General features: G+C 37.9%; 1 protein-coding gene across 9 annotated transcripts in view; it reads left to right on the forward strand.

Moving 5' to 3' along the window:
* The window catches only part of LOC139115230 (polycystin-1-like protein 2), a 96321-nt gene that overhangs the window by 71055 nt on the left and 12023 nt on the right, over positions 1-13243 (forward strand). For all 9 annotated transcript variants that reach the window (XM_070677196.1, XM_070677193.1, XM_070677195.1 and 6 more), the window contains 15 exons: positions 1733-1903; positions 2633-2901; positions 3436-3582; positions 4703-4747; positions 5586-5717; positions 6054-6144; positions 7237-7310; positions 7757-8001; positions 8439-8547; positions 9049-9164; positions 9733-9988; positions 10321-10409; positions 10788-11018; positions 11533-11864; positions 12280-12584. In XM_070677196.1, the coding sequence (XP_070533297.1) occupies positions 1733-1903; positions 2633-2901; positions 3436-3582; positions 4703-4747; positions 5586-5717; positions 6054-6144; positions 7237-7310; positions 7757-8001; position 8439 (1175 nt within the window). In that variant the 3' untranslated portion in view covers positions 8440-8547; positions 9049-9164; positions 9733-9988; ... (2 more) ...; positions 11533-11864; positions 12280-12584. The remainder of the gene's footprint in view (positions 1-1732; positions 1904-2632; positions 2902-3435; positions 3583-4702; positions 4748-5585; positions 5718-6053; positions 6145-7236; positions 7311-7756; positions 8002-8438; positions 8548-9048; positions 9165-9732; positions 9989-10320; positions 10410-10787; positions 11019-11532; positions 11865-12279; positions 12585-13243) is intronic.

Here is a 13243-nt window from a genome sequence, read left to right on the forward strand (position 1 = left end):
TCTTACATCAAGAACTTTAAAATTAGACCCCCTTTAAGTGGTAGACCAGAACAACATTTAAAACAACCCAAAACCTGAATATCTGTCCCCGAGGCGCATTCTACCGTCGAGCGAAGATACACATAACTCTACACACAAATAGATCAAAGATTTCTAAAAATACACAGTATCATATTCATTTGAAGCTGTTCTGTGAATTGCTCGGCCACAACAACGTATCGGCTATTTAGTTTTGCCAATACATCGCTTTTAGGGGAGGAACTTCATTAAATGTGTGTTTCCAAAAAATCTGATTAAAGACAGTGATCAGCATTTCATCAATAATATGTACGTTGATAATCTTACATGAAGTTCGCAAGCATGGCGACCGCCACATTTCCATGTAATATTACATAGACAAATCTCAATAACAATAATACATTGATTTCTTAAAAAACGCCTTCCATGCAAAAAAAGACATCTCAAGGCGTTGTACGGTACAGTGACTTGATAAAATGTTGTTATAAGGCCAGGAAGAAAAAATAAATTGTTCATCGGAATCGCCGCTTCTAATTTTGCATATCTGGAATTTTTTTTTTTTTGATCACGGCAAATTCTTACTTCCGCATTACAAATATGTTTAGTACTGCCGCTGGTGGCGCCCTACACTGTGTCGGGTTTTCGCCAGGGTTTTCGCGGGCACGGGATTTTGAATGAGACTTCATACTTGTTCGGACATAGTTGACCGCCAACACGTTGTTGTGACGTTTGAATTTGGCGAATCATGACGCAAAGTGGGTCGATTTGGCCAGAAATTTGCTCGTTTTGTAAAAGTTAGTACATGTCACATCATGAGTATTAATTTGATCGCCAACATTCGAGTGATGGCCAACAGTTAGTTCCAAAGACGCTATTTAGTGTTTGTCCTGATATTACGTTTGGCGATTTGTTCAACAAGATAGTGACAGCAGATGGACGGTGCATCCGATTGAATGAAAATTGCATCGAAAGTATACAAATTTACGGCAATGACAAAACACATGGTTGCGTCGATGTTAAAGTACGATCTAAATGATGACTATATAACTTCACTCCGATCACAGTACAGTGTTGTTAGACCATTGTGTAAAATATGTATATATAGACAGTGGTAAAGAGGCCAAAACATGGGGCCAAAGTAAAATGAAAAAACTCAGATGCTAGGTCCCACCAGGACAATATTAAAGGACAATACTGAATTGTTGAATTTCAGTGATTTGCTGTACATTTCAGTTTTATTCTGAGAGAATGTTGAAATGCTCAGAATATGTTGTGCAAACACTAACTGTGAATGCAATGGCCTATGTTAATTGTTGGGAAATATAGTATTGAATTCAGTTACCAGTATCAGTGTTTCTTGTCTGAGATATTTCTGGTAAAAAGGGAAACAATTATCTTGCCTTGTCTGCATCTGTGCAAAAATGCCAGAGAACCGCGTTTACCTTCGGCCTAAAAAAAAATTAAAAAAAAAAATTTCGCTCGCCGCTCCTGGGACTTGGTCCAAAAAATCCGATGAACAAGATTTTTTTTTTCTCTGGCCTAATCTAAAATCTCTAAAAATAGCATTAAAAACTTTCGACAATCTTGTTCTTCCTTGGAATTTTAGCAAGTGCAACATTGCTGCTATAATAACATTAATCTCCATTCTACACAGCCGAATCATATTCTTTTACGGGAAGCTGTGTTACTATTGTTCTATCTTCGTCATTTTTAGGGACAACATCAGCCTTCATATCGATAAAACCCGAGAAGTTACAGGAGGGGGAGTACTATCAGCTTTACCTCCGTGTTCAACATCCTGACTATGCATTCGCCCCGGCACGACGTGAATTTCGTATTAATCACTCGCCTAGAGTCGGGCATTGTGAAATTTCACCCAAAAAAGGTAAGATGATCTTGATTCAAGTTGAAGTAGGGGCGAAATTTCCTTGTCCAATTACAGACGGTGATGCTGATTGGTTGCAAAAACCGTGAGAGGACTGAAGTACACACATGTGAAGTCTACTTGAAACATTTCCACTACCTTGTGGTCTTTTTGGCATGAATAAAGACACATAATTTCGATTTAAAGTAGTGGTAGCGAACTGTTGCGTTGAATACGCTATGAATAATCGACATCATGGATAATAACGCAGTGCATAACGCTACGATAATTTATCTTAACCTTAAGGTAGAACGCACCTCGGGGACATACATTCGGACTCTCGAACTTTTACAATTCTCTTCTGATATACCACATGTGGGGTTCATTTTAAAGCTCGTGGTGAAAGAAACTTTTAATGGGCTTAGTTTTTCGAAATTCGAAAATTTTTATTTTTCTCCATAGAGTTAACACAGGGATGGCGGCCATTTTGAATTTCTAATATCGGTTAATCTTGGGTATTTGTTTCTCTAGTACCAAAATTTGCACGGTGACCCCCTATTTTTATTCTTGATTTTGAAAGAGAATGGTTGAAAGATTCCTTAAGGAAAGTTTGAGCAAAAGTTTAAGTCTTTCACTTTCGAGGTGCATACTACCTTAAAATGGGAACTTAAATGAGATGATGGTGATTTGTTTACTCGTTCATTAAAACTAAATGAATATCTCCACACATTTTGTGCTGCCTCCTTGCAGGGGTTGTCTTGGCCACCAAGTTTATCGTCAGGTGCCAGGGTCTTTACGACAGCGATGGCGAGGTTGAAGGCTATCAGATATTCTCGATCCCGAAAGGTGCATCGACATGGTTACCGGCAGAACGCCACGAGGTTGAGTCTAGCAGTATTAGTATTGAAGCTGTTTTTTCCTTACCAAAGGGGAACCCTGAATATGATCATTTCGTACGCGTCAGGATAAGAATTTATGACGACTACGATGCGTACGCAGACAAGGAATTTGAAGTACAGGTAGCTGACTCTCTGTTAAATGCTACAAATAATATCATACCATTATATTGATGGCACAAATGTAGCGATGCGATTAGTCCAGAGACGTGAAAATAACAGTGCTATATTCGCGATATGGCATAGTTGGCACAAGCGAGGGCTCTTGGCAAGAACAAAAATACTTTTTTGACATTCAATGCCAGAATTTCAATATTCTTTTAAAATCTCGTAGTATACCGTCGCTGGCTTTGGTTTATTTCTTAAATACATGTTTGTCTATGCACACTACCATCAAATAACGGTTAGTCAATGGAGTCTGTTTTAAATTAAAAGTTGGTTTTAAACGAAGAGTTGAAGCTTTAAGGACGCATAGAATGAATAGAGACACATGCAATATTTATTTCTTATAGTTTATGTGACATTACTGTATTAAGTGTTGTTTAGTCCAGCACACAAACTAATCAAGTATGTTATATTAGAAATGTGTTACGCATTGAGTTTTGGCCAGGATAGTTTAGAATGTTTTGTGTTTATTTGGTAATTTCTCTTTGATAGGTGATGCCAATGAATGAAACCCAGGCAGAATCATTAGTGTCTGATATAGTGAACGATGGCGGCGCCTTATCGGAGCTCATCGACAACGACGACAGTGCCGGGGCCCTGTCTCTTCTGAACGTTGCGGGGGCGCTATTAAATTCTGGGGTAAGTGTTTATTCAGGAATGGATACGGTATATATGTACTCTCATTATCTGATGACCCGAGTACTCTGTGTGTATTTCTTCTGTGTTTTATTCCTTCAATAGAGTCAACAGCTGAAAAACGGTAAGAGATTTTAAACAAAAATGACAGATGGAATTGGAAGTCATGATAGTGAATTCCAGTAATTGGGAGGGGGATTGTTTGCAATGATTCACCAGGCAGTTGTAGTTTAACTTTCCTTTTTAAAAGGACAACAGAGGCAATCGTAAGTGTACAGAATTTGTGACGACAAAAGTAGCCAAATGATTCGAGCGGAGTTAGATTGTCCCGTTTATGATGTCACCTGGTTTTGTAACATTGGTTAAATTTAGGTGTTTCTGGTGTTGCACTGGACAGAACTCTTAACATGAAAATTTGGACTTTGAGGGATGTATTTTGCATTTTTTGTGTGAATTTATTTATTTATTTATTTTCTTAATTTGCTTACACTATGTTAAGATGGGAATTAACAGACCAGTGGTCTAGCTATATTAAATGGAAAATACCTTTTAGTTTTATTTTCATATTTTCGTTCTGTAAAGCGAATACACTTTTTGTTGTTCTGCTCAATGAAGTATATGTTGAATACACATCATTAACCTTGCAAAGACGATGCATTGTTTATAATATGCACTGTTATTGTTGACAAATGAATTTTGGTCTGGAATGAAATTCAGTGGTCAACAATAATATTTGACATCACAAATTACAGCCTGTGTTGACAAGTAGGACACCAGGCCTCTCTATGAGATTGGAAAAAGGCCGAGGCATTGAATTTTACAGACGAAACAAGAACAGAGCTTTAATTTTAAGGGCTTGAGTCGTCAGAACTGAAGTCGAAGGTCGTATGGGACCCATAATGTTTATCATAATGTACATCGTAAAATTTAAATGCCGCAGTTATGTTGACGTGATGCATATAGATATCGTGCATGAAGTATATTGTTTGTAAATAAGAAAGTCGCACATGCGCAGTTCTGACGACCCTCTCCCTTTACGTACGGAAATTTAAACATTACAAGCCAGAAAAGCATCAGTTTGACTTTATGATTGATTTTCGCCTTATTTTTGCTTTTTAAAAAGGACGACACAGGTCAAGGGAACTTTGACACTGAAACGAAAGTACAGGTATGTGTACGTAGTCATTGGAGTGTAGCATTCCATCACATCATGGAGGCATTTTATTATCTGTCAAAATTTAAAGTTCAAAAATTATAGTAATCAAAGATTAAATTTCGATTGATCACACCGTTCAGTAAAGAGCAAACACATTATTGCGGTCCCTTACTGGTGAAGAAACCTGACGCTTAGCCTACCTGAAATTACATGTGAATTTGATACCCGCAGCAATTTATTTCGCCTTGGTTTGTTCATACAATGTACTCACGCTTCAGAAATGACATGATGTTCATAATATTGGTGAAGAGATTTTTTGCAACGTTTAATAGCTTTTGTCTTGGCAAACTGCTAGATATCGAAATGCATTGTGGGTAATAGTCGACCTCTCACCACAGCAAGAGTTTGAGTCAGTGATAATATGAATACTTTTAACGTAAATGTAAACATTTTCATGTCAAAATATTGTTTTTTTTGTGGAAATTATTTGTTCGCTAAAAGCATCATCTTTTCAACTTGTTAGGTTTTTTGTATGCAATTCGTGTATAGCCTAAAAGTGTACTGTGACTTTAGTAATATTACGAGTTGTAACTGTAGAAATCTGCCAGATTGAAAATATGGTTGACCGCCCGAGCCTTTCTGATTTACTTTGGTGGCAAAATCGTAATGAAGGTACACAGAACTACTGAGATTGTTACACGTATCAATGTACCATCAAAGTGTGATGGAAGATAAGTTCAAATAGGACGTTCATTCCTTCATAAAGTCGTCGTGTTAGTTTAGGCTAGGAAGTTACACTCTGCCTTCAATTCAACTAAGTATTTGTTTATTTTCCATTTCATCGTTTTAGGTGCGTGAGATGGGTCTGGAGGTGGTTCAAAAATTGGCAGCGGGAACTTTGTCGTCTTCGCAGACCATTCAGTCGGTGAATACCATCAGGACCTTAACAAAAGAACCTGATGAGTTAACTGCACACGCCAAGGTATTATTAACCTCAAATTTCTCCCTTTAGTATAATCACAGATAGATGAGGAAAACGGATGGGTGGTGGACAGGGAATATACAAACACTGGATGAATGGCTGGAAGGCATTGGTGAGTGTATTGATAGACTGACATATTGACAGAAACATTACGACGGACAAACTATGTACAGACTGAAACAGACAGACAAATTAGTCAGGCAGACAGAGGGACAGCAGTCAGATAGATAGATAGATGGATAATGAGATAATCTGATATCTAGACAGTTGAAAGATAGAATGATTGGTGGTTATTTACTGATGTGTCCACTTCCTCTCATGTCCATTTATCCGTAGTCATCGGCAGCGTCTGCCCTTAGCCAGCTAGCCATGAATGTATTTGACGGCGATCAGGGCGACTTACAAAATGTAACAACGATAGCACAAGGTGAGATAAAACGTTGATTAATCAGTGAATTGCTCCCGATCGGTTGGTTGAATGAGGCAATCTATTTATCTATCAATCAATCAATCAATCAATCAATCAACCAATAAAATCAATCAATCAATCAATCACGTATTCACATTGTGCCCCTGTTCTAGCAATTAATTGTTCTGCACCCTTTTCAAATTAGCGCTATGCCTCCTCAAATACTTTTTACGATCCTTTAATTTGAAACATGCTGTAGTTCTCAAATCAGTATTTTCCGTGTGAAGTTTGGCTCACATTATCATGCAAGGTATATCTGAATATGACGTTAATGGGGCATTTTAAATTTGATAACATCATAGACTGCAGAATCTATTCTCTTGTCCACTGTCTATAGTGACACGAACCTTTAAAGGGAAAGTCGTCGGAACTGCGCCTGTGCGAGTTTCTTGTTTACAAACGATGTATTTCGTGCACGATATCTAGATGCACCTCATCATCATAGTTGCAACATTTAAAATATACGATGTAGATTAAGACAGACATGTTTTAACTTTCATCAGTCACCATGGTAACTTGGATACAGTGTTTATGTTGGTCGTATGGGTCCCATACGACCTTTGAGCTCAGTTCCGACGACTGTATCCCTTTAAATATGAACTACTAGGTGTCTTTATTTGCTTTCCCTTTAAGGTAGTATGAACCTCGAAAGTGACAGACTTAAACTTTAATTTGCTCTTACTTTTCTCACTGAAACTTTCAACCACTCTCTTGCCAAATCAAGAATAAGAATCTGGAGTCACCGTACAAAGTTTGGAGCTAGATAATTTAATTACCTAAGATTTACAGATTTTTTTATTTTCCAAATGGTATTATCGATTTTCGAAAGCTAAGACGGAAAAATGTTTCTTACTCGAAGAGACTAAAATGCCCCCTCAGGCGGTAGATCAGAAATGAATTGTACAAGTTTGAGAGTCCAAACATCTCTCCCGAGGCGCATTCTACCTTAAACGACTCCTTAGGTTATTTATGATCAGTGCGAATTTCTGTCTGTGTCTACTAATCTCTTTATAACTCATTGCAATAATTCATTTTGTCAACTTGATACAGAGGTCGTCGACTCCGTCAGCAATATACTGGAAAGCGTTTACATCGGAAGTGAAGCGGAAGACAAGGACGAACAAGTACGTACACCAGAGAAATCAAGCAATCTAATGTTCAATTATTTGAGAATATAATACTTACACTAAGCATAATTGGTAGAGTATAGCTGTAAATAACATTAGTGAAAAAATGCAAAAATGTGATGTCACAAAAACTATAGAGATCTATTACACTATAGTATCAATGAATTTTTGGTTCTCATGAGAGTCAAACAAAGAATACATCCATTCCCTCAGTTCGGTGGTTAGTATTTTAATATAGTGAAGGAAATCAGGTATTGTGCAGCGATATATTTTGGTTCGTATGAATACATACAGCCGTTTGTGTCCGACTGTACTCATACTCAATTGATAATTTCAAACATCTGTAACATATCTTGCAAATCATCATACTTGCCAGGTAATGATACAGAGCATAAATTTCAAGATCTAACAAATCACAGTACAGTTTATTACTGTCATGCCAGGTGTCCACTGTAACAGACGATTTGATTCAAGCCTTGGAGTCGACTTCAGAAGGTCTTCTGAGCCGCAAGATTCCTGGTGAACCGCCCACGAATATTGTGACGTCATCAGTTTCATTAACACTAGAAAGGACCGACATAAGTGCAGCAGCTGGAAGAAAACTCTCCACCGGGAAAACTGAGTTCCTCCTTCCAGGGCTGATACATTGTTCCCTAACAACAAGGAAGATGAGTACATCGATACAGTGGTAGGCAAATCCCTTCCATCAGTTCTTATTTATCTTATGCGTGACCTACATGTAAGCAACTATCCTGTCATCAACCACTATTAGAGATTTGGTATGAGTAACTGATTTAGACGCTGAAATATAAGGCTTCGAACTCACAACATACGGCATCCAGTCACCTAACGGGGAAGCAACAGACAGCGTAAACGTTCAAGTTCGGAATAGGTCTTGCATATGTATTCTGCCTGACTATTCTTATAAATAATAAATGAACATTCGTATGAAGGCCATGTGGTCATTAATTTTTACACGATGAGAGCATCTATTTATAACAAATAGGGTAATCATTAATCTGTTAGATGACAAATACATGCAATTTTTGCGGCAAACATCTGCAGAGTAATTTTCTGTATGTAACGCTTTACCGCCATTGAAATGATAATTAAATACTCTCACAGATGAAATATTTTCCCGAGAGTCCCTGGGTAGACGCAGAACAGAGCTCAGATGTATCATCTGCGGTTGTGAGTTTGGAATTTGTCAGCTCCAGTGGCGCTAAAGTTGACGGTGAGGGTTTATCTAACCATTCATATATATTTAAATTGTATTAGTGATACATTACTTTAGTAGTGACACATATGTGGCTAACTGATGTGGTAACATTCTTGATAACATTTTCTCGATCTTTCTTCCGTAAAACACTAACATTTCCTTGATATACCCACTCCCATATTTACAACAACTTACTATAGTTTTGTAATCTTTGACATATCTCAACCGCAAAGTATTGTTGTCGAAGGCATATTAGTGCCTATTAAATTCCGGTTGTTGACAATAATAATGATATCGCACACAAATACATACTGTATCGGAATTAGCAAATCGACATGATTTTGGAGTGGAATAGGAAGCTGAAGCAACAGAAACTAAAACAGATCAAAAAATGCTAGGAGATGCATCAAACGCCATTGCAAGTAGAGCCCGTAGAACGATAACACCGCGCCATTTTGGTTAGATATCTATATGAATTAATGGTATAATTTTCTACATCGCAATTCTCGTTCTCAGTGAATGGTATCAAGGAGGACATTGCGATCACTTTCAAAAATACAGAGACTGGAAATAAAACGCTGCTATCACCCGGCAACCTTGGTCTGGATGAAATGTTCATAGGCAGTGTCCAAGTAAGCGCCCTCATAAAACCGCTTTTTGAAATGCAGACAGAGAAGTTTGTTCCAAAGTTGATTGCAAGAATTTCATTAAAATCAAGCAGTTAATCATATTTTTTCAAGCTAACAAGAAAGAATTTTTAATTAATGCATCGCGATATGTAAAAGATTAAGTATACTTTGGCACTTCGATTGCAGTTTCAACAGTGGTATTACCATAGTATAATTATTTCTCTACGTGACCGTATTTCGTAAAACTGAAGTCGATTACATGTTGAAACATGTTGATATTTTTTCGGCGGTTTTTAATCCTAATATTTACGTATATACAACGCTCCATTTAGTTTTCGAAGCAAAAAATGAAATTCCCTACATGAGAAAAACATAGAACTAATGGTGCAAGTATCTCATTAATTCGTCAATAGGTCCGTTCAGTTACTAACAAGTGTAAAGTATAACTATTTTGATGAAAATTCTGTAAATCGAATGTATCATTCGGCCGTAAATAACTGAAAAAGCGTGACATTTTACTCCAAGTTTACAGGTTAATCTTACAATAGCGTATATCTCAAAATTTCCACAGGTTACTCAGACAGAAAGTGTACTACACGTGGTCGTTCGACCAGTCAAAGATTCGACCTCTGACTCATATAATGTATTTGTCAAGAGGGGGCACAGACCTTCACTGACTAGCTATGACGTCATGTCGACCCTTCCTGAGGAAACATGGTATGACGAATCTGATATTTCCTCAGAAGAATCGTTGTACACTCTCAAGTTATCGGCGGATGACTTGGAAGTGCCTGGGGAGTACTTTGTCGGCGTTTCACCAGTGGAAGGTATGATGTTCAACCAAGGCTAAAAGTCCACATACTTGTACAGTTTGTCAACTAAAGTTATTACCCTGATCATGTTGGGATGAAACAATATATAAGTGCTTATATTATCAATCAATGCCTTACTTTTATGGGGCAGGCTTCTTAGAACTAAGTGCAGTCAGTCACGTGCCAACTCGAGTAGTAGGTAACAAACATACTTGATGTGTTCTCATCTTTGTTGTAATATTGCTCTGCATCCCTGCATCAAGCAGTTTACCCCTCTGAGAAGATACAAACAAGTTTGGTATTTTAGAATGCCTTGCCAACAATTTCTTCACATATTATCTGCACAGGAACTGCAAACTTCACCGTTCAAGTTTTCACCTCATCGTGTCGATACAGGGATGACACGTCTCGTGGCTGGAAATCCGATGGTTGCTGGGTCGGTAACATAATTTGACATCACAACTTTCTGTTGATCCTTACGTAACTGCAAAGCACGGAAAATAGTCAACCCCGCAAAAGTATTTGTTAGAATGATGGAAAAGGACATCTACAGTCAGCCGTGTTACAATTACTTTCGACTTTTTACTTCTGTTTACAACGTGCTCACTACTTGTTCCTTACTTATCACTTTCAGTGAGTCAGAAACGCTCGTACGCTTGGCGTGAAATGAGCTGACACCATTACCAGATTTAAACAAATTAACCCTATAATTCGTATGTCATTGAACGTTCTTTGATAAGTGATATATATTTATTTCGTCTGTCAGTCAGACTGTCTGCTGCAAATTCATCACATTTCATATTTCATGCCTTAGGTCTCCGACAAGACGAATTCAACATACACTGAGTGTCTTTGCAATCATCTGACGTCCTTTGGAGCTGGATATTTCACACCACCAAATTCAATCGACTTCGGCACCGTCTTCAAGAAGTTTGAAGACCTGGGTAGCAATGCTGCTGTGTTCTCTACGGTGATATCTGTCCTTGTGGTTTACTTTATCTGCGTTTTCTTCGCAAGGAGAGCTGACAAGAGTGATAGACTTAGGGTAACCAATCTTTTTCTATCAATTACCTACCTGTGCATTTTAACACGACCTGGCCAGCCTGTTAAACCTTTGTATTTAACAAGTTCTTTTAGTGTCAATATCTTCACATTTATAAATGTTAGACGGTTTTCATCTTGGTGTAAAAGGTAAAGACCAAAGAAAGATAAACTCGAGAGACACATTGCAGTGGGTATAGCAGTTTTTCAATATGTCCAATTTTTTTAAATTTAACAAATAGCAACTGGAACAGTCATTAATTTTCACAGCACATACGTTGTCTATGAGGGCCTTTCGGACTTTTGAAATGCAAAAGTGTTGAAAATAGAAAGCGCGTCTATCGACAGAGAAGATGCAGTGAGTATTTGGATGTCCCTGGCCAAAATAAATACTATAGAGCAAAGCAAGTGATATTTATTTGCACATTTTGATTTCCATTTCTTTAGAAATTAACTTCAACTTGAGCGTTTCCAGTTTAGACAATGATCTCCATGTTGTCATTGATTTTTTCCGACAGTGGGCTACACTGCCTCTCAAAGACAATGACGCTAGGCACGGCTTCTCCTATAAAATCTCGGTGTACACGGGAATCAGCCGCGGCGCTGGGACTAGGTCAAAGGTAAAATTCCTACTGTCCGGTGATAATGACGATACTGGGGTAAGATCTCTGGAAGATGGCCAAAGGAAAGTTTTCGACAGGTCCAGCCTCATGAACTTCGTCATGACGACAAGGTTGTCACTTGGATCTCTAACATACTTACGAATCTGGCATGACAACTCGGGCAAAGGTTCAGATGCTTCTTGGTTTCTGGATAAAGTGTGTGTTTTGGACTTGCAAACGGGACAGAGGTAGAGATTGCGCTATTATTTGGCATCCTTACATATAACCCCCACATTATGTCGGTGGAGAATAAAAACTTTATTATTTATTATGTCGAATTTTATTCATTTTCATAATACCTTGTTTCCCTGCAAAATGATTCACGTTACACTGTGAGATTTATTTTCCACGCTCATAGTATCCTTTAGCAAGTGGGAAAAACAACTTAGCACGTTTATTTTAATTTAAAAGACAAAGTTGTTTTTTATTATTCATGTCAATACATAATGCTTCCTCAAGATCAAGTAATACTCAAATTTATTTCGACAAAAAGTAATTTCTAAGGGTAGCGGCTTCCCTTAAATTTAACGTAGAGGGTGAAAACGTCTATATCCAAAATTTTTGCAAAGATGAGTAACCGGTATTTTGCTCTTTTGTCAACAGGTATTTCTTCATCTGCAATCGATGGCTTGCCGTTGAAGAGGATGACGGTATGGTTGACCGTCTTCTTCCAGTCTCTGGGAAGGACGAAGTCACCCAGTTCCAGTACTTGTTCGCGTCAACTGCCAAGAAGGACCTGACGGACGGACATCTGTGGTTCTCGACACTGTCACGGCCAACAAGGAGTACATTCACCCGTGTACAGCGGCTGTCTTGCTGTTTATCTCTGCTGTACACGACAATGATTGCAAACTGTATGTGGTATCGAACGGAACAAAACGTCCAAGTTAATTTTGGAATTTCATTAGGTAGGTTATGAATTCTTGTAGTTATTGGCCTACTCGCCACTTTCAGTTCAATTCTGAAAATCTATCATGAAATTGGCAAGCGATGTGTGAAATTGATAAGAAATAAGGACATCAGTTTTATCAAGCTTTCTGGGCAAACTTTTTTTACAAGCCACATTAGCGTGGCGGTCCCTTTAGATGAAATGAATAACTATTTATTTGTTGTCAGCAATGCTCTGACAAATTGCGTGCATTCGGAGAAAACAATCTTAAGATTTCTGGTGAAGCTATTCATTATTTGCAAATCAATGAACAAGTTAAGCCAGGGAACTGACTTTCAATGCTTCGATGAAACAATCAGAGGTTTGCCAGATCTCCACATCAATCTTTTTACCTCACACTTTGATTTATAAACCAAACATAATGACAACACTAAAGAACGTTCTATACTTATATGTTTAATACATCGATGCAAAAATACAGTTTTAGTGACTGACTGATGCGACGGATACATGTCTCAGCGAACTCTGACATGAGTGAAGGTTTCAGCTGGTAAAAGTGGTTGCGTTTATTATCTAAACGTTACTTCTCAGTTGATGACAATTCCAGTACAATGTACACGCGTTATACAAGTTATTCAGATTCCTGTGATCAACTTGATCAAGGGAATATTAAAATCT

This window comes from Ptychodera flava, chromosome 17, assembly GCF_041260155.1.
Source record: "Ptychodera flava strain L36383 chromosome 17, AS_Pfla_20210202, whole genome shotgun sequence".
Lineage (NCBI taxonomy): Eukaryota > Metazoa > Hemichordata > Enteropneusta > Ptychoderidae > Ptychodera > Ptychodera flava.